The sequence below is a fragment of the Haplochromis burtoni genome, unplaced genomic scaffold (assembly GCF_018398535.1).
Source record: "Haplochromis burtoni strain Fernald_Lab_line unplaced genomic scaffold, NCSU_Asbu1 Contig_58, whole genome shotgun sequence".
Taxonomy (NCBI): Eukaryota; Metazoa; Chordata; class Actinopteri; order Cichliformes; family Cichlidae; genus Haplochromis; species Haplochromis burtoni.
In genome coordinates this window covers 1197907-1219442 of record NW_024582419.1, presented here as the reverse complement: position 1 = coordinate 1219442, position 21536 = coordinate 1197907, and the positions used below count along the sequence as shown (strand labels likewise).

Here is a 21536-nt window from a genome sequence, read left to right as displayed (position 1 = left end):
AAATTTAGGCATGTCTGGAATCTCCAGGAGTTTGCCCTACCCTCTGGAAGCTGAACGGACTCTCCCCTCACTCTCACACACACTTGAACTCACTGATTTCACATTCCTGCTGGAAAAGCCCACACACAGACACTTCGCTCAGCGCTGCAGCTTGGCTGATACGCATAACATGCTTCAGTTCAATTCTCAAGCTAATCAAGCTTAATTTTAGTCTCCTTGTTAACTGTGAGCTTCCTTTAATCGAGTAGAGTTTTAATTAACCTAGCCTATGTTCTTCTGGGACTTGAAACACAACTGGGAGCACTGTGCAGAAGCTGAACTTGAAGAATAAGATGAAAATTCAGTTTCAGCTGGTCTTCAGATGTAGATTTTTTTCAGATTAAAGCCCAACAAGTGACGCTGATGTCTGCAGATGGATAAATATGTTTTTTGTTATAGGTTTGTGTAAGAAATGCTAAAATAAAAAGGTTGCACCAATGTAGAGTGATCTGACGGATCATCATCTGTGAGTGATTGCCGATAAGATTCCAGTCAAGGTCTAAATTTACTCTTAGACTCATAACGGTTAACAAAAAAGTTAATGGTAGCACCTCTTCCCTCTTGATATGAGTGTGCATGTGGGCCATAGCTGCATTGATTCGTAGTTGTCTGTTGACTTAATGGAAGCCTAGTGTAATTTCCTTTCTGGATGTGTGTGTTAAGACTCTTTGTGGAGAGCCATTTTAACATGCAAACACTGAACTAGTTAATGTTATTCTAGGTGCAAGGAGGAGAAAAAGAACCATTCCGATGTTAATATTTAATATCATTTTAGTAGTCCAGATTATGGTCAACAATTACGGTATGCTAAAACATCCATCACCTATGCTCGTTCTCTTCAGGCTGAAAATCGGAAATAAACCCATAGGGTGAACATGCTGTGATAACCTGCCGCATTGAGCATTGACTGCTAGCGAGGACTTAAGAACTGCAGAAGGAAGGATGGTGCTGAGTATAATTAGCCGAGTTTATACTAAAAGTCCCCGGAGTGTTTAGTTCCAGGAATTGAAGTCATGGAGCTTTCAGAGAAACTAAAAGGTCCCTCAACAATTTATTTGTTTTTGCTGTAATCTAAAGAAGCTCTAAAGAAGGTGTTGTCATTGTTCTTGTTGTTATTTTATGATTTGTATATTTAAAAGCGATGGCTGTTTTACTATGTAAGTTTTGCATGCACTAAAATAGAATGATAACCTTAACAAAAAAAAGCCAAACCTTTTGGGGGTTGGTTAGTGGGTGGATGTGTTTTAACAGCAGAATTTGGCATCTTTCTGTACCTACTCCAGGGACGGTAAATCTGAGAGGCCCCTGGAAAAACTACAGCGCAAAGTTTGATGCATTGGTTCAATTTGATGAGGACCATTTAATTTTTTTTTTTTACCAATCTATAAGTTGGAAAACAAAAAAAAAAAAAATAGTGGACTGTTGCTCTCCCAAAAGTCACCATCAGCAGCTAAAAATTTGCTATCCCGATCTCAAATTAACGATTAAAACTTTCATTGTTCTGCTATGTTTGGAGTTGACATCTTGGTTAAAGTTAGTAAACCCTGTGGATCCTGCGTTGCCGCTAATGATGCAGCGGTTATGGTCAACAAGTATAACCAAATATACTTTTCCTTCAGCTACGTGTACCTTGCTGCAGCTTTCTCCTAAACGATAGGTGTTGCAAATAAGAAAAAATAGTGCTCGTTGCAGGAATGTGAATTAAAACCGATTACATTTCTTGGCCAGCTTGGGAATGCCGGTGATCTCACAGAAGACACGGAGATGTTGCCCTGGCAGTACGAGTTCTGGGCTTCAACTGCTGCCCACATTACCCAGATAAACATAAAGTGATTGGATGGATGGATGGGTGGATGGAAGCAGTGGGAAGGATTTCTGTCGAATGTATCATCTTTACACATTGCTGCAATACTTAACCTCTGTGCCACCAAAGAATTTATATTGATGGATCATAGGAATGCCTGCGGTGAGTTGCCTGCTCGCACAATCTAATCTGCAGCCTCTCCGCTTGGTGCACACCAGTTTAAAAAGTAAGAAAAAGCACAACAGTAGGTGGTTCATTCTAGCAACCTCGTGCCTGCTCCAAGTTCCTTTGGTGGATAGAAAGATGATGGTTAACAAGCTCTGAGCCTTGATGCTGGTCCATATATCATTGGATTTTAAAAATACTTAGTCTTTAGAGCAAGTTCCCCTGTTGACACAGGAGCATTTTTGTTTGTAAAGTGTGTGTGTGCACGCGCCACTAGATGCCTCTGGTTTGACACAAAAATATGTCAGATAAGAGCAAGCACATACTGATACTTGTACGCTTGTTGGCTGAACTCATACTTCATAAGACACAGCTCATTGGCGACAGCACAATTCAATCAGTGCTCTAAAGAATGATGTGTCTTGCTTTTTTCCCTTCTTTTTCTATTAATCTTTCTTACATGCATCATCGGGTCCGCCAGTATTGTATTTTTAGATCGGTTATTATAATCAAAGTTCACAACACGGGACGTGTAGAGGAGCGTGTTTCAGGCAGCCAATGGGAGTCGGCGTGTGAGTGCCTGCGGGCTTAGAGCTCATGTTTTGGTCGCTCCTGGCGTTGATCCTCTCTGGAGTCATGTGGGAGTGGATTGTAGACAACTCTGTAATTACACTGTCTACATGACATACTAATAGGGTTTGGCTTGTAATCCTATGTAACGACATCCTTTTCTTGCATCTTGTATGGAAGGTAACAATGTGTGGTAAACTGCGGCTGTGGCTTAATGTATATGGAGAAAAATCTGTAATAAAATTGTAATTAGTATGAAGTCGTCACAGCGATGTTTGTCCTGCTTAAGTGGTGCAGAGGTTCACATGCTGCCATCTTTGAGCAGATAATGTGTCTGAATGAAGCGGTGCTCTGTTTTCATTTTATCGTCACTAGGGAGGTTTCTGCTTCCTCGATTCCCCCGGGCTTTTTCGCTGAACAAACGCTGGTCTCCAAGGTGATGGATCTCCCAGGCCAGCGGCTTGCCTGATGCGGGGGCACATTTATCCTGTGTTGTCAGGGAGAGCCACCAGATTGGCTGGAGCGTCCCAGGCACTGCAGACCTACTCTAGCTGCGTGTGCACACAGAGGCCGTCGCTAGTCCAAAACTGCTTTTATCAGAGAAACCTTGACCTCTGTTTGCCCGAGCTGAAACTGTCAAACAGAAGAAGAGCGAGAGAGAGAAAACAAATGGGCTTGTTTCAGAGCCGCATTTGGTCTTTGGGTCTGTGAAGAAGCTACAGCAGCAAGTCAGAGACACGTTACAGCAACACCTAAAGTGGAGCAGTTATTTTTCCACTGGGGGTTGAAGGCTAGATGGGCGAACGACATAGAAATGACTTCGTGCTGCTCTTGTAAACCACTTTTTGAACTTTTGTACCTTTTCTGAATATCTACACAATCAGTGTTGACAGACTTCTTTTAAATGAGAGAACACAGGCTCTTTGTATTTGTGGTTACATGCATGCTCACTCTGCACAGACCTATTTCGAGCCAGACCAAACCCTGTTTGTTAGTAAATAAGTAAGAAAACGGTGGGAGATGTTGTGCAAACTAGATTTCTTTTTAGATATCTGATTAAATTTGGCTGCTGGGTTTCAAAGTCCTTTTACTTGATTCCAGGAAACTGAGCGATACTCCAGTGTTTCCCACAGATTTAGACTATTTGTGGCCAGTGAGGGGCATGTGCATGCATGTATGTGCAGCTGAGGTTTTGTTATATTCATTTATAGAATAATTCCTTTCATAAGTTTCTACTCTGGAAATATTTTATAAGCCAAGTACTTTGTGACGGTGAATAACTGTACAATAAATCAGCTGCTTCTCCAGTGAGTCTCTAATCCTGCGGTTGTCTGACAGAACCGCAATGTGTGAAATTGTCTCAGGATGTGGGATGGGTGGACAAGGGATAAAAATGCCTGGCCAGCAAGCTGGGCTGGAGTTCACTGGCTGGTAGCGACTGAACTTTCAAAATAAGAGCAAAGTGACTGTACACGAGGAAAACTGTGGTTTGGGTCATTCGGTCACTGTCATGGACTGCAGGTCCTTGTTCTGTGCTGCAGCCTCAGTGAGCTCAGTGCAGTGGCACATGGATTAGTTCTCCAGGTGCTGCAGGTTCTGATTCAAAGTTGATTTTCAGGACAGGTGGAGCACAGAGAAGTGGAGAGTGTACAACCATGAGATGAGATATGGGTTGCTTAGATCCTAACTAACTAAATTTGGGACCTTGAGGGACATTTGTTTAATGCTTAGAGGTTGTCTGAAATTTTGGTACTTTAAAAAACTGCTGCCCTTGTGACCCAGCCTTGAATAAGCACAATAAAATGGTGATGGATGGATAGGAAAAACTGGTTTGCATGTAAGTTTGATATTAGAGGGTTAGGGATGTTCGTGTAAGATAAATATAAGCTGTTGTGTTTTATATGAAGCCAATTTCCCTGGCTCCCTCACTAAGTAAATACAGTTGACATAAATTAAAAGTAAACCTTTTTGTATGATCTTACCAAGTAAGCTGTGTACACTTTATTTCACTTTGCTGTCTGCTAATCATCTTTGGCTTTCAGTAGACAAGAAATCTAGAGATAAGCACATCTTTTTGAGGCACAGTTGTTGTGAGACTTATGTTAACTTTTGCATTTTAAACTCGATCAAAATGTGGGAGATTGACTTGATATGTAGGACAGAGTAAAAAGAGTATAAATGTGAACTCTCACATAAAATAGGACACTTGGACACCATAGATGAGAAACTCGCTGTGGAAACTGACATCAATGACTGCAGCTTTATCAACCCAGCAAGCAAGCAAGTGGGGACTGGGCTAGCTGGTTAGCAGCAACTGCACTTTCAAAATAAGGGCAAGGCAATGGCTACGAGGAGACTAATGGCAAATGGGGCTTGTCTCTCCGAAAGATGAAATATGAAAGTGAAATGAAGGTGATCTCTTTTTAGTGTGTACATATAGGGCATCTCTGTGCATGGGTGAGTACTCAAATTTCTTTCCACAGTCTAAAGAGATGCACGTTAGGTTAAGTGGTTATACTTAAATGTGTGTGAATGTGGGCACGAGGGATTGTCCATCTTTCTGTGTTAGTGCTGTGATACACTGGTGACCTCACTAGGTTGTACCCCACCTTTTGCTCCATGACAGCTGGAATAGGATCAAACATCCCAACTGGACGAACAGTTGAAAATGGATGTTTACATATAATTTTTAGTGCCTTATTTACACATTGTTTGCTAGTAGTGGCTGCTTTGATGGAAAACTCTTGTTTCGTCAACTAAATTAAAATAAAGAGAACATTTTCAAGGGTTAAAAATCTGAATTGCTAATTAGTCCAAAACAAAAACGGTGAGAATTGATCCCAATCTAGTGGATGAGCTTAAACATTGTCAGTACAAGTACCTTGTGTTTTGCATGTGTGTATATTTAAAAGCTAGCTGAAATGTGTGGCTCTTTGCACTTTGTAACGCTGCACACGTAATATCGCATGCAATATGTGGCTAAAATTAGCAGTGGTGGTAGAATCAGGTTAACACACAGGCCACTGCAGAATGTGGTTATGCATTGCTCTGGTCGAGTGGTTAATGTCTGCTCTGATGCGAGAAACTTGCAAGCAATTTACAAAATTACTTGTTCACAACTTTCTGTCACAAAGAGAGAGGTGCTGCCGTCTGTCAGGGCTGTAGCCCTAGTACGTTGCAGGCATCAGAGACAGCAGCTAACTGGGGTTGCATGTTAGTAAAAGCCGAATAGTCTTAATTTTTTTATTTGGTTTTTTTTTGCATGCCAACTAGCAATGGCAGTAGCAACTTGTAAAGCCGGGCAACTAGATATACAGAACAATAAATTAACACTGTTTGAAATGCTCAGGGAACATTCCTGAAAGAGATGTGTTGAGAGAGGGAGACTAGCCAGACTGTTACCGGAAAACGATAGACGCCGAGCCACATGATACTGTCAGGGAGGCCACAACCTGGACACACACAATGAGTCAATTGTACCGAAGCTGTTCCTGCACACTGACACTAAGTTTTTAAAGGAGTAGTACTCTTTGTTATCCCAGTCGCAGTAATCTTAAGGAGCTGCTTGTAGTTACTGAGTGTTGAGGAAGTATTTTTCATTGTCCTGTTTTCCAGTAACTTGTTACGCTACATAAGTCAGGCATTTTCTTCCTGAACAGGTTTCTTTTTCTGTTTCCACCGATCTTCCACTGTGAACCAATCAGCTACAGGAAGTTTTCTTTTGAGATACATTTAAGATATGAGGGTTAGCTCGTGACAAGTATTGACAGTATACTAACAAGCCAGAACATTACTTGTATACACAACACCTCGACCGTGCAGGACCGGAGATGCCGGCTGTCTTGATGCTCGCCGCTGAAGCACAGCTCCACTGTGAGACAAGCTGAGAGCTGGCATGCAGACAGGCAGCGCATACCGGATCCTGCCCATCCAGGAAAGACCCAAACGTCCTCTGTGGGCTATAAACAATAGGGCTTCTGGTTTTTTCGTGTCATGTTTGTGGGAACACAGAGAAAATGAGAGAGCATATGACGAAGTCAGGGAAAGGGGAGTGGAGGTGGTGGCTCTACTGATCTGCTTGTGTGCTCATTCATTCCTACAGTGTGAGAGCATAGCAGAGGATCTCAGACCATTACTTCAAGTGAGAATCAAAATGCTGACAATAATTCACCCAATATTCTTTGGAGAAAAGTCTTGTTGAGGTTAAAAAAAAGAACCTTTTCAAGAGTGATTTGAAAATGTGATGAAGGGAGTGAACGCAGCATCTAAAACGAGCGCAATAGCAAATTGGGAACATAAGAGTACAGATTCAGATGAGTTTAATTGCAAATTTAAGATGACTTTCTCTCAGATGTGACCAAATCTGACACTTTCAGTCTCTACTATAAATTAATCGAGGAAGAAGCAGCATATGAATAAGGTGTTGTGTTTTTTTTTTGTTTTGTTTTGTTTTGTTTTTCCCCCAAATGTCTTTGTAAGATATTGGGAGAGCAAGATCATCATCCAGCTTCTTTGAGTGCTGGTCAGTTAGGCCCATCCCAGGATCAAAACCTTGGATGGATCTAACATGGAGATGTTACTGGAGATGATGATGGAGAATGCTCAGAATATCAGAGGGAGTCCACACAGGTTTACTTGAACAAAAGAGAATTCATTTAAAAACGAGGTGGAGGGGGCCAGAGAGTGTGAGTGCTTCATCTTTGCCAGCTTTTATAGCCTGGACGTCGAGTGAACTGCATCATCTCACAGCCCTCTCTCATCAGTCATCATGAAGAACAGCCTGCGACTAGACAGAGGAAGGGATGTCAGAAAAAGTTGTTTTGATTGAAATATATCTCTAAACTTCACAAATTCGTACCTGACATGTTTTAATAATTAGGAAGACTATGACTACATGAATTCAAATTAAACAAATTGGAAAATACAAAATGGTAACAACCCTCTTAGCTTTGCTTTGACTCTGTTGTCGTGATTTGCTCTGACCTCCCCGGGAACCGGCGCTACCAGCCGTCATTTACATTTCTAGGCTGTCGTGGTGCTGACGAAGCCACACCCTTTAGTTTTGTCTCATCATTAGAGGAGCTGTTTCCTCATTCCCTCTGGCACATAGCACTTTATACTTTAAAGGTGTGGTATTGCTTCCTGCTTTCTGTAATGTAAGAAGTGGGATGTTGTCGATAAGGTTATTGACTGTTCTGCATTTGTGGGATGATTGATTGGTTCAGTCGGGTAGAAGAGGAGCTGTATGAAGCCTCTAATGAAAGCAAGCTGTAGCACTTGAAGCTTTCAGGCTGGCTGCTGCTTTGAATTTGAGTTTGGGTTGCAAATCTGCACCGGGACTCTTGTTCCTTCTATTTCTGTGTTTGTTTTAATAAAGTTGTGCACATGTTGTTCCAGAGCTGCTGGTGGAAGCTTTTCTATCACTGCGACACTTTTAGCAACCAAAGCGGTAATTAGCCCACCAATACAGCAACACTGGAGGGATTACTTGTCTATTTTTAAAAATAGACGACTGGAAATCGCTTTGCTACACCAAGCAATCATGACCAAGAGAGCCACATGCCACATTGTTTCCCATCATTATACATGTGTCTTTGGAAAAAAGATGAAATGGTACTAGAGTGCCCCCCACCTCTTCACTTTATTTGTAATTCCTTACAAACATGGTATAAAACTACTTTTAAATGAGTTTCTCTACAGTTAAAACAAGAATATAGTCCGAGTGAAGTGCAGGCATCTGTGTGTATTCGTGTGGAGGAGCCTCTTAGTCACACAATGTCACATCCACCTGTTCCTCCTTTAGTTCTGTGTCTACATCAGTTGACAGAAGCTGTTACAAGATAAAGATGAGATATAGGCTATATTTATCCTGGGAGTTGAGGAAATTACTAGTTTGAAAAGTCAAATATAGTATCACAAATCAAAATTTACATGAGAAAAGGCTCATCAAAATCTATGCACTCTTTTTAATTTTTGTAAAGTTGTCCCGTGAACCAGATTGCAGTCTTTGACTTCATGTTTTGTTTTGTTTTTATAGCTGCAATTTACAGATGACTCTGAATCTGTAAATTGCATCACATGCAGGCAGTCATACAGTTGCTATAAAAGGCTATGAGGATGTACTGAATAAAACGTCTGTGTTTGCATGATAGTGAATGCTGTGTAGAATGGGCACATTGTGGGTTGCAACTTCCTTGAGAAATGCTCGTCTGTACAAATATGACTTTAAGCCACTAGTCACAGGAAACCAAACATTACAAAATACAAGAGATTAAATAAAAATCTGCTGATCTGTTGGTTGGTATGTTCAATTCAAGGCCATGCTTATGTAGCACGGATCCAGAAAATAGCAAAGTGGTAACCGCTTGGAAGTATTTCATGTGAGCTACAAGAACATCTTTTCTTTGTAGGTTTGCAAAAGAATAGACTTGACTTCAAACTGTGGGCAAGTGAGTTGGCAGTGACCACTGAAAGCCATATGCTGTCTTTTTAATATTGTTAATATTTAAGTTTAAGACCTTGCTTTATAGTTTAGCTTATAGTTAGAATAAGGTTTATGATATGCTTTGTGACTTAGTTGAAATGGTTAAATTTGGGCGTAAGAGGCTTAGGAATGCATTATTGCGATTGAATATGCTCACAAAGATAGCCAAACAAACTCTGAGTGCGTGTCTTTTTCATACACGCAGAGGTCTGATAAGAGAATGACTTTTAGCTAAAGTATGAGAAGAGTTTATCCCTGCGACGTCAAACTACACTGTACTTGTGCATGTCCCCAGCAATACAAATGTCAAGTTTGAGTGCTGTTGAGCTACACATACGGACAGAGATTTCTCAGATTACCAGTTGATGCTATGAGATGGCAGAAACAGCTGGCTAATAGGAAACTTAAGTGCTGAACATTTGGTCCTCTCCAGGCCAATCCTCACAGACGTAAGTCCTGTGTAAACTCGGCAAAACTGAACCGCTCTCCCCAGAGGCAAAGGGGGGAAAGCTCCTGTCGTCACTGTTATTTATTACCATGTAAACTGTGGAGAATCCTTTGCACTCACAGTAGCTTTGCAGAAACCTCATCAGGCTGCGCAGTTACTACGCTGAGGGGTTGAGCTCTTACGTTGGGCCACATGATCATTGTTTCAGTTGAGGGTTCCTCTTTCCTCCTGAGCTGCTCCCTCCTGTTTGTACAGGCAAAGGAAGCAGTGACTCAGAAAGCATAAATACACAACTTTACTTGTGTACACGCAACGAAACACACTTGCATAAACTGTGTACATGCACTACCTCCGAGCCCTAACCCCGGCAGCTGCGCCCATCCGTCCATCTCTCACTGAGTCTGTGCTGACTCGTCCTCACTGAAGAAAGCATGGCAGCAAAAGGAGCAGAACTTTTTGTCTACAGGACAGATGGAAGAAGAGAGAAATTACTATCAATGCCAGGATATTAGTTTGGGACAGAGTTAGTAGTTTGGGAGTCTTGCAGAATTTATAAAGAAAGCTTAAGGATTCAGAAAGTAAAGGCGACAAGTAAATATTCCTGACCTTGTTGGCAGGCACCAGAAATAGTAGTTAGTTTAAATTAATAAATCTTTTAACATCCTTTTAACCTGTTAAAGGATTAATAAGCAGGATAATCTGTTAAAATGTCACCTGAGGCTGCAGTGTCACTCTCTCTGCTATGAGAAGTAAACAAACCAGGTCAAAATCAGGGCAGTTGAAATTTGTACTTTTAATGGGGAACTGTGACATACAGCCGCTTGACTGTGGTGATGTGTGACACCAGGAAAGACGGCTGCACATGTCAAAATTGGAAACGGATTCAAATAGAAATACATACTCCTTTTTCTACGGCCAGTATTTAACATTGACCATTAAATTGTGCTCGGTTTTGACTCGTTTTCTCTTGTATTTATTTTATCTTAAGGCTAAGCAGCTCCATTTTTGTTTTCTCTCTTATTAAATGCCTAGAAAACTGATCGCCAAAACCTTCCCTGGTGTCCGCTGAGCTTTAAATGAAGTGGAACAGAATACGCCTAGGAGCAGCTTTTTAAAAAGACATTTTAAATCATTTTAAAGTTTTAATTGGAAGCATATCACGCTCTTATTACATAATAAATATTTGGCATTTGTGACTGAAAACATCGTTTTCTTTTGGATACTACACATGCGAGAGCAAACGTCCTCAATTCAGACGTCTTTAAGCTGCCTGATGTTAGTTCAGAGTCCGATTGCTCCCATGTGATAATAACACAGGTGATTGTCATGTGAACTCACGGTGAGGGCGTGGGTGCCATTTCTTGTTCTGTCCAGGCAGCGCCCTCCTCTAAATCAAAAGGAGCGTTTCCACTAAGGAGAACACATCTGAGGCAAACTTTCTTCTGCTGAAAGAGCAACCATGTCCCAATCTCATTATTATGGCATTATCTGGGGTTGATGTGTGAAAACGGCTTAAGCACCCAGCATGGTTGGTAGTCCACAGTGACTATGGAGACCTTTACACAGCTTTACAGGCCTTTGTATTAAACAGGGGCGGGGGGGTAAATCTAGGTTTGTTCCATGTTAGTAATCAACAGCACATAAATAAGATGCAAGACAAATAAGAGATTATGAAATACAGATTACAGCAATGTTTAAACAGCTTTAATGGGCCCAGCACAGAAAAAAGAATGAACATTGATGCGAATAAGAAAAAATTTATTGGCCTTATTTGTATATTTGATCCAGGACATCCCAGACACCGTCACTATATTATTTGCTCTATGACCAAGCAGTTTTTATTGAGAGGAATTTTTACCTGTTTATTTATGACTAACGCAGAGCTGCTGGTAAGTAGCGACAGGCTCAGGTATGTCTTGCCCTGGCTTTCAGTTGCGTTTGCGCTCCACACTGATCAAAGTCACTTAGACAGGTGTAAGCGCTGTAGATGGCAGTCATGCTGTCAGCCACACCACCGTCACCACGCCCTTCTATCTGTGTGGCCTTTTCAGCCCTCCCGGGGGAGCTGCTGGAACCGGATAAGGGTAGTCATGGCTCAAAGTACCACTTAAGTGGAGCACAAACACTCAGGCGCATACGCGGACCGTTTTTAAAATTACGCCAAACAAAGGCGTACGTATACATGCGGCTGCTTTTCTCTGTGCTTCCTGCAGATTCTGTGAGAGTTAATAGAATTAGATGTACCGTCTTAAATGAAATGCACATGACCATTCATAGATGAAATTTGCAGCGTAGTGCTGGTGTGTTTGTGTATTTTGCTTCAGTCTCTCACACACGCAGACACGCAAAGTGGGAGATGGCGGGTGAGAGCAGAGGAAGTGGAATGATAGTTTATAGTTGTGAGTAGGTGGATGGTTGTATTGTTGGCTGATGCGTGTGTGGGTTTTCTGGTGAGGCCACTGGGAGCATTAAACTCCACACTGTGTTTAGACCGGAGTGGACTAGTCTAAACTGCATAATAAATGCCATTACTCATTTGTGAGATAAAGGATGCGTGTCTGTAGTTCGTTGGAATTATGTTTTTGGTCAGTAGCTGAAGTCTTTGTCCCACTTAGTTGTGCAGGCTGTCCGGAGCACTGTGGGGCTCTATTGTTTACCCTCCATTCTTCATTAATAATCCACCGTCACCCCCTTTCTCTCGGCTCTCTCCTCTCCACTTTGCACACAATCTTCCTTTTCTCCTTGTGCTGTTCTCCCCACACGCCTTCTCTATCCTTCTTAGTCATTCCTTTCTTTTGTTATCTTTCAGCACTTTCTCCTTTAAAGTCTTCACCCCCTCCGCTTCTTCTCTGTGGTGCCCTCTCGGACAATGAAGGAATCCCCAGGCTGGGCCGGAGGAAGAGGGGAGAGCAGCTAGAGCTGGACTGTGACTGACAGCCCTGTGTGGGACTGGCTGTTTGGCCTTTGTCCCTCTGCCAAGGAAAATGGAGGGAACCCAGAGAGGTGGAACAGTGGGAAGGCGGAGGGAAGAAAGACCAGTTAGGGCATCATTCATGTGTAGAAGTTTTGGCCAAAGCCTCGCCTCCCCCTTCTCCTGCAGAGTAGCCCAAACATTGCTCCATGTGCTCCATTAGCACTGGCCTTGAAATGACCGAGATTGAAATCCTGCTGGTGTTGGTGCTTTTAGCTTCATATAGCTCTACACATACGAGGAGGACGAGAGCTAGGGAGCGGCTTTCTGTCTGTAGCCACTCATGTACTGACTGAGTTTATACCACAACAATGGCCACCGCTGTCTGTAGAGACAAGCGTCCAGTAATGAGCCTCTCTCGGGTGACCGACCAAGTTACTCAGTCAACCAGATCCTCTCAGCTTTTTATTTCCCCGGACACTGAAAGAGTTCAGGAAAGCACAAAAGCATGGGCTTTCCCCTCCCTTCTCTTTGAGCCCCTCACCCGATTGTGTGTGTGTATGTTTGTGTGTTGAGAGGGAATGGCTGTTTGGAAGAGTGGGGACATAAGGACTAGGCTGACAGGGCAGATTTGGCATGAGATTAGGGGGCTCAGGAATGTTTGGATAGGAATTTCAGTTGTGCATTAAAGAGAATTTTAATGACCGTATGTAATTTCCCTCTTTCTGGCACACTTGGGTTGATTTCATATGTGCATCCATTGATTAAGTGCTTTTTTTAAAGCAAGCTAAGACCTGAACCAGTGGGTTCAGTTGCATAGTTTTTGTTTTAGTTAGCACTAAGCCAGAAAAAGTTTATTCGTATATCAAGCACAATGAGCTGCCACAAAGCTTTAGCATTACACTGTATAGTACTTTTGCAAAATGCTTCATACTGACGCAGAGCCTAAAAAACTGATAATAAAGTTTTGAACTAAGTCAAAAACTAATTGGAAGCCAATTTAATGACCTCAGCACAGCTTTGAAGACTTGGATTGTTACTTAACTTTTCTTCCGTCTAAATTACAATTAATTTCTTGAAATATGTTTTTAAAAAGTAGCTTTTAGTCAACAAACCGACATTTTTTTTTAGATTGAAGTTTCTCCCTGATCCGGTGCAAATACCCTTTGTTTTAAAAAAAAAAAAAAAGAAGAAGAAGGTTGAATTAAGTTTTTGTGTGCGTGCTTGTAGATCGGCTTGCTCCGTCTCTAGTCAGATGGCAGGATTGGAGGGAAACTAAAAGCTAACTGGAATCACTTGATTGGAACACTGCAGCCTCTGTAAACATCAGGCCTGGTCTAACGATCGAACGTCACTAATACAAAGCACGTACAGTCCACCCAGATTTCCTCATGGTATAAGTAAACACATTTTAATTGGAGTTAAGTGAGGTTGACATGTATTTCCAGTGTATGTAGAAATACATGTAGATTTAAGACTTCTTCAGTGCACATGGCTGCTGCCTTAATGCCCAGACAGTCTTACTACTGTAGCCGGAGTTCTGAAGCTGGAATATGCAACACATTTTTGACAGTATTAGACAAAAGAAATTCATAATAACCTTTAAGCATGTTGTAATTGGAGTGATCTGAGAGTGAAGTGGACTCCTGGACTCTCAGGATTTAGAAAATATAGCTTGGAATGGGAGACTTCACCAGATCGCATCATAGCTGTGTAGACAGAGTCTGTGCAGTGGTGCGTGGGTTAAGCAGAGGACTTTAACTTGGGAGTGTGAGGTGTTTCCACAGATTTAGGGCACTGTGGCAATGGGGCTATTCCTTCTTAAATAAATTATGTAATTATTTTTCCCCTGCAAAGAAGTTATTTGCCAAGTACTTTGTGACTGAACAAATAAAGGATCCTAGACAGTAGCTGGAGTGGCCCTCCAGATGAGGACAATGACTATCGTTGCCATTTGCAGTGCAGTATGGTGGAGTGCAGTTTGGGACAAGACACTGAAGCAGCTGAATGATAGAGAAGACCACCAGGGCACTGACTTGCTGGGACTGAACTTTTAAAAACTTTAAAAAGAAGTGAAATTTAAAAATGCTAAAATTAGTTGCCAAATAGTCCTGGGTGACTCGCCCATGTAGAGTCCGTGCGAACAACACCGGTGTTGAAGACTATAATACTCTGCATACTCATGTGCTCTGAGTTAAAGACCTACAAAGCAGGATCTCCTTTGGTATGCCTAAATGATGACTGTGATGAACAAGCATGCATGCAAACACATCCTGAGGCACATAGCCCTCGTCTGAGTGCAACAGGACGAAGCATCTAGGGAGTTTCCATGCACTTAAAGGCAGCATGCCTTTAGCTTAGTGTTTGTTTTTGTTAGATGCATTGCTCTCTATAGCAGGCAGGGTGATCGGGCTTGATTTTACTCTATACCAATGAGGAATTTCCTGAATAAGTACACACTGCACACAAAACATTTCACCCAAGTTAAACAGACCCAGTCCTCCCACTAGTGAAATCTTACCAGAATCCAACTGCATCTGTGCAGCTGTGTCAATTCTCATAACTAACTTGCATGCAGTCGGGTCACTTTTTATCTATATAGCACATTTAAAAACAGAGGCTGACCAAACGTGGAAAGTTGGTGCAAAAATATAAATGCAAAGCATAAAACCCACAAAAGGGAAAAACAAACCATGACAGAGAGGAACCTCGCCTCCAGGTTTTAGGTGAAGGGGGAGGCAAGAGGTTTTATTTATTTATTTATTTTTTAAGGCTGATCAAAAGTCAATTAAACCTAAACACATCCATGTGTTTGTTTCATAACTGATGAAGTCCAGCATGTGTAGCTTACCTTCTGTTCCTGTTTCAGTTACCTTCTATTTTGTGTTTGTGACATCGTGCCTCCAATAAAAACTGGCCCGTCTGCTGAACGAGACGTCCTGATCAAACAAATATTTAACCGTCTGCGTTTCTTAGGCTTGGCTACTGTTTCTAGTTTGAATGTTTTTCTGTAGGCACAAGTGAAACTTGAAAGTGGGCTGTATTGACTGATATGCTGCATATTACTATAAGTGTTCTGACACCCCGCACTGCCACACTGCCCTCTGCTGACGCCTGTGGTCTGCCCCCCTTCACTCCCTGCTCCTATACAGTAAAACATCCTCCTGTTCACAGCTTCGCTCTCTTCCTTGTACAAACAGCTCTTGTCGGAGCCTCATTAAAACACTCTGGTTGCAAAGTCGTAAAAGAAAAGCATCACACTGGTCTCGTTGTCACCAGTGTGTCATCTCGCTCCAGAAATAGTTACCGTCACGTACATATTTGCAGTCCTGCAAATCCCACTGAAGTGACTGAACAGACTGCCACGCTGCGCTGAAGAGACAACAGTGTGGGTACACAACTTGTAATTCCTGATGACCCATTGACCAGTATGACACTGCTTGTTTTCCAGTGTTTGATTTGAAAATAGATCAGTCATGGTGGAAGCGTCAAAGACATCAGACCCGGGTCTCATTGAAGGAGCTGACATTTATTAGCCATTCTGAAATTAGATGCATTCAAGAGCAGATTTTATTGTTGTTCTTGTTTTTGTTTACAACATTTTATTTAGTTATTCATCCTGATGTGGTTGCAGTGACAGACGGGGTAATATTGCACGGAGGGTATGGACTGTGTGTGTAGACTGGATTCATCTGGTAACTTAGGTAATGTGAGGTAAATGCACGAGACCTGTTGATGCGTGTGTTCCAATTATTCAAAATAAACACTGAGACCAATGCAAATTCCAGGAGTTTGCTGGGAGTAATGGCAAAACAGGAGGGCGTTGGAGTGTTGGCACTTACGCTCTCCTTATTGATCAAATTCTGGGTAACAAGTGTGCAGAAAAAAGCTCCCTGTAACCAGTAGTCGTAGTGTCGTGTCCCTCCAGGAGCTTAAAAACTCTGGTTCAAGTGTGGGGGTTCTAACACCACCCTGAGGGGTTTTTCATCTTTAAGTTTTTCCTGTTCTGCCCAGTAAGGTTTCCTCCTCCCCTCCCAGAGGCTGGTTCCCACCTGGCTCCTGCACATGGTTACCTGTTCACATGATCACCTCTCAGCTCCTGTTTCTCGTTTCTGCCATTTGATCCCTCTCACCTGCTCCTCAATGAGCCAACGCCCACTCTCTGTTTATTTTCTCTGTTTATGTTCTCCTCCCATTTCACTCGCCATCAGGTGGGGAACTTCCAATCAGAATTTTGGAAAGTACCGGCGAGCCCGTCATTGCGCTGCCAGCAAAAGACGAGCCAAATTTTTGGGGTATAAATGCCTTTTAACCCCTGCCAAACGAAACGCATCGCTAGTTATCAGGAAATGTCTGTCATTGAGGAAACCAGTGGAGCTGAACACAAGCTTAAACACAGGCTTTCTCTCGGGATGTTTGTTTTTACCCTTATGTCAGACAAAATCCTCATACTACACATGAAAGAAGATTTGGCGCTATCTGATTTATTTCATATTTATGCAAAGGTTCAGAAGCTGTAGCGTAAGCAGGTCTTTAAAAATCTTTAATCCACAGTGGAGGAGGAAGAGCTTAGAAATTGTTTGGATTTTTCAGTTTAGTAAACGAATCATTGGTGATTGAAACACAAAAGTTGTTTTCAGCAGAAGATGCTGCTGATGGCTTGAGGTTTAATTTGAATTAAGGTCGAGGCTCCAAGCTTGCGGACGTGAGGGCACTCTATGTTCAGAAAAACAACCCGAAGAATAACTTTATACAAATTCCTTTTCCAGAATGCTTTAGTCTGCAAGTTCCTGAAGGCTGTTCCTCCCTGTCCGAGCAGTCGATGGGACTGTTGACAGGGTGGACAGTGGATCCTCTGTGGGCCGTACAATCCGGGTCTGATTGAGGGGTTAATAACTGCATAGTTCTGTCCTGTTACTCTTGCTGCTCCTCGCCAGCTTGTCTTGTCTGTCCATCTGAGCAGCAGATGACACGCACACAGTGCGGCTGGCGGAGGAATGTTTCTGAACGCTCGCCTCTCCAACAACCAGGCTCTTGTGAAAGCACTTGGCACGGCCACAGCCGCAGCACTCTTCCCAGCTCTGCGAACGAAAGCCACTTTGTTTGGCTGCCGTTGCCATGGTGTGGAGGAATTTTTTATTTTTATTTTTTGGGAGAATATAAGGATGGATTTTAATCCCCCCCCCCCTTTTTTAAACCAGTTGTTTAGATGCTGCCCTCTTTTGCACATAAAGGATGTTTCATGTTGAATTTATGGTTGTGCAGAGAGGAATGTCAACAACACTTGAGAAACACAACTGAAATCGTTTGTAGGACTTTTGACCAAAACAATGAACTAATTTATCTAATAGGTGTTTGTTGGAGTCATTTACTTATCTTGTGTGTCAATTTTTGTGCCACAAAAACACTAATCTGCTTATCTTTTGTTTTGTATCACCACACAGGGTTTTCCTTTCTCATAATGTGCCTTTGTGGGGGTATAGTTAAATTAAAGAGTCTGCGTTACCTTATTTTACAGAAGTTTCTGCATTTTCCTGTAATTTGATAATAATAACAAAAACTGGTTGGAAAATATTTTTATTACCGTCCTTCAGGGAAGGTTAACACTTCCTTGAAGAGAGGCAGTATTATTTTTGGGATTGCTGCCAGACCTTCGACCTTGTTTCAAGTTTGCTGTTGATATAATCAGTAGAATTAATCAATAAGGAAAGGAATCATTAATTGCGCCCTGTAATCATAACTAAATTGTGGATATGCCTGAGGCTGCATGTGGACCATCATCAGCTCTTAATTTTATGTGAGATCGCATTGCTCTTACTACTCCTGGTCTAAAAAGGAACATTAATAAAGCTGAAACAACTAGTACATCAGTTAATCCAGGGACTGAAATCATGAGATTTTTTTTGATCATTAATTCTCAAATGCTATCATCCTGCTGCTTGTGCATTGAGCCTGATTGAAAGAGTTATTCTGACTAATGTTGTTTAATGTGTGTTTACAGCCTTTCTTCAGACTACTGAACCTCCGGAAACTCGGCCTGAGCGACAATGAGATCCAGAGACTCCCGCCTGAGGTGGCTAACTTCATGCAACTGGTGGAACTGGACATCTCCAGGAACGGTACAAGCTCACTGTGAACCATCTGTCATAACTCTCATAAAACCACCCTTTGACACATTTTTTTTAAAAGTATGTCCTCATATGGGGATAGTGACTTTAGTTTACAGCATAAAACAATAAAGTCACCATTGTTTAGCAAAGTTTAGAAAACATTATAAAGTAAAAGGACTCAGGAGGACATAACCAGTGTCTTGATCGCCCAGGACCAGTAAGAACTGCATATTGGGCAAGTTCATTGGCCAACTTTGTAATGAAGTTTCCACCAGTGACAGTTGTGTTCACCCGTGAAACCCCTCTCTAACAAACATTTATCTTTTTATGCTGCCACCCACTTATTTTCACATTAAATGAAGTGACTTTGACTTTAAAGGTCTAAATCTGATGGTTTTAAACAACTAAACTCATCTTCATATCAATGGGACTGACAGTTTTTACCCGTCACTGAATGTAGCTTCCAGAGTATGACACGACGTGTGCTCTTTATACATGCAGAAAGTACTGATGCAGGGGTCACATTGGCTTCAGTTAAGTTAAGCTTTATGTTATAAAATTGGGGTCAGGGTGTATGAGGTTAGTGAAATAAAGCGGTTAGTCTTATTGGGGTTGAAAGACAACATGAAGCCAACGCTGTACATGGCCAGACAGCACAAGCGCTTCATTCGCAACTAAAAATCGATGCATGACGACGGTAAAACGTACCACAAGTATGTGTAGAAATAAAAAGAATACAAGGTTAAAGCCCAGAAACATCTATTTTTCATATCAGCGGTCCAGCCTCGTGCCGAAGCCTCGTTTCTCTGACACACACAGTGAGCTGTGAGGAGCTGCCTCTGTGCCTGAGACGGCGAACCCAGGTGAAGTCAAAGAAAACACTTTTCTAGACTTCACAGCAGCAGCCCTTGTTACTCTAATCATAATAATCATAATAAAACCAGTGAGGGTAAAAAGCCAGTAGTAGCACTTTATCAAATCACCTGTTCCACAAGGTTAGACATGAAGCTTCAGCTTCTCCCATAAACCATCACTTTATTTAACACCATGATGAAGATTTTAGAAATGAAACCTGCCTGTATGCAGATTAATTGCTGGAGTAGTTTTCTATGATCTTTATATTTGCATTTTACATCTTTAAGTTTGCTTCAGGTTGACAGCAGTCTTTCGTTGTCACTGCAATACCTGCAGCATGCAGTGGAAACAAATTTTTGCACCCCAGTGTAAGGAGAGCACGGTCAGATCAGTTAAATATTAGCTAGCCCTCTGTGCCAGATTCAGATAGCCATCTATAAATGTACGCCTAAATGACAAAACCATCCAAATCAAACTGCTGATTCTGCCCTCGGTCAGAAAGGTAAGGTGAAACCCACGTCTGAGTTTGCCCAGCGATATTATTTTCTGCTGTAATGCGCACAAATATCTTGCCCTTTCCACGTCCTTGAATACTTCACATACACAAACGCCGTGGTAGTGGCAGAAAGGTCTCTGTGTTAGATAGGAGACATCTGCCCTGCTACACACTGCATCAAGTGCTGGGGGAGGCAGTGTGCAGTGGCCTGTGAGGGCCTTTCCCATCTGTCTGCCTGTCTGCTTCCCCACTCCTGCTGCAGGACAGTGCTGAGCCAGATAAATGTGATTGGCTGCTTGGCTCTGTAGGGATTTCTGAGTGTGCACCTGCAGCATCCAGTAGTGAAAATACACTTTGCAATGATGCCACTAGGTCATATTTCCTCCCCTGCCTTTTTATATGTGCACTAGACTAAGCAACCAAGAGTAAAGTAAACATTTAAGCTGTTTGGCACTGTACAAACTATTTTGCTACCTCTTAATATCAAGGTAAGGTGGCGTCGTTGACCTGCCTTCTGGAAGGGACTAATTTCAGCAGGGCTGTGACGTACTCTCAGGGTGCCAGGCAACTACAGTGTCCAGGAGATGAGACTTTCTGCTCGTCCCATGTAAAGTTTTAATCATTGGCCCCAAAATTAATATGATTATATACTTCTAACTTAGTTTATAATATCACAGCATAGTTATTAGTAGACTTATATTTTAGCTTACGACAACAAATCTGCAAAAGGTTTAGTAACTGAAACCTTAAAACAACTATTGATGGAGTCTTGCTGCAGGTATCGACAGAGGTGGTCAGCTGTGTAAGACCTCGGGTGGATGGGAGCAGGTGAACGGCTCGCTTTCATTCACATTTAAACTGTGAAGAGTCGGTTTGATGACTCATAACTGAACAGCCAGTTTGCTACACACGTCGACTCCGAAGGTGGACATGCTCTGTGTTGGTATGAAACATGTCATGCTTTTTGGCATCTGTTGAACATAGTATTTACACGAAGAAGCATTGTTTTAATCATAAAACTACTATTATTTACTCATTTTTTTCACTTTTTGCCTAATCCCTTAGATCTATAATACCTTAGGTCTATATACAGCAATAGCAGCGTGCACACCATCTGGCTGCAACTTTATTTTATATAATTTTGTCTGTCTTTAATTCCTTCTTTATCTTTAGCCATGAATTTTACTAGAGAGACGGGCTGCAATCAAGTCCCACCTACCCACCCACACCCCAGGGGAAAAAGTTTGTGGCTTTCCACTGACTGTATTGTACTAAACATAGGCTACTAAAATAATCCTCTGACTTAATGTTTTCAGTCAGCTTAAGGCGTTTTGTTAGTGTTTCAGCCCATAGTTGCATGTTGATTGTTTTCCCTTGTTGGGGGTGTGGTTTTCATAGTATTACACAATGCTCTCTGTCTTTATACTCAGGAAATGTAATGCAGTTAGATTCAGATGTATGTATCAAATGTAACTGATGTGGCCATGCACAGTCAGTTGCCTTCTTCAGAGCTGGTGTGTTTGGACAGATAAAATGAAAGAAAGAGTCAGTCTGCGATTAAATGGGACCAACTCGGCAGTTACATGTAAATTGTTCAATATGGCGAGTAAGTGTAATAAACTGGTGAAAACTGCAAATCTGTTGCTCTCTGCAC

The 21536-nt window shown here is 42.0% G+C and overlaps 1 protein-coding gene across 22 annotated transcripts in view; it reads left to right on the top strand.

Moving 5' to 3' along the window:
- scrib (scribble planar cell polarity protein) overlaps positions 1–21536 on the top strand; it is a 78509-nt gene that overhangs the window by 10194 nt on the left and 46779 nt on the right. For all 22 annotated transcript variants that reach the window (XM_042220955.1, XM_042220951.1, XM_042220950.1 and 19 more), the window contains exon 2: positions 18423–18540. In XM_042220955.1, the coding sequence (XP_042076889.1) occupies positions 18423–18540 (118 nt within the window). The remainder of the gene's footprint in view (positions 1–18422; positions 18541–21536) is intronic.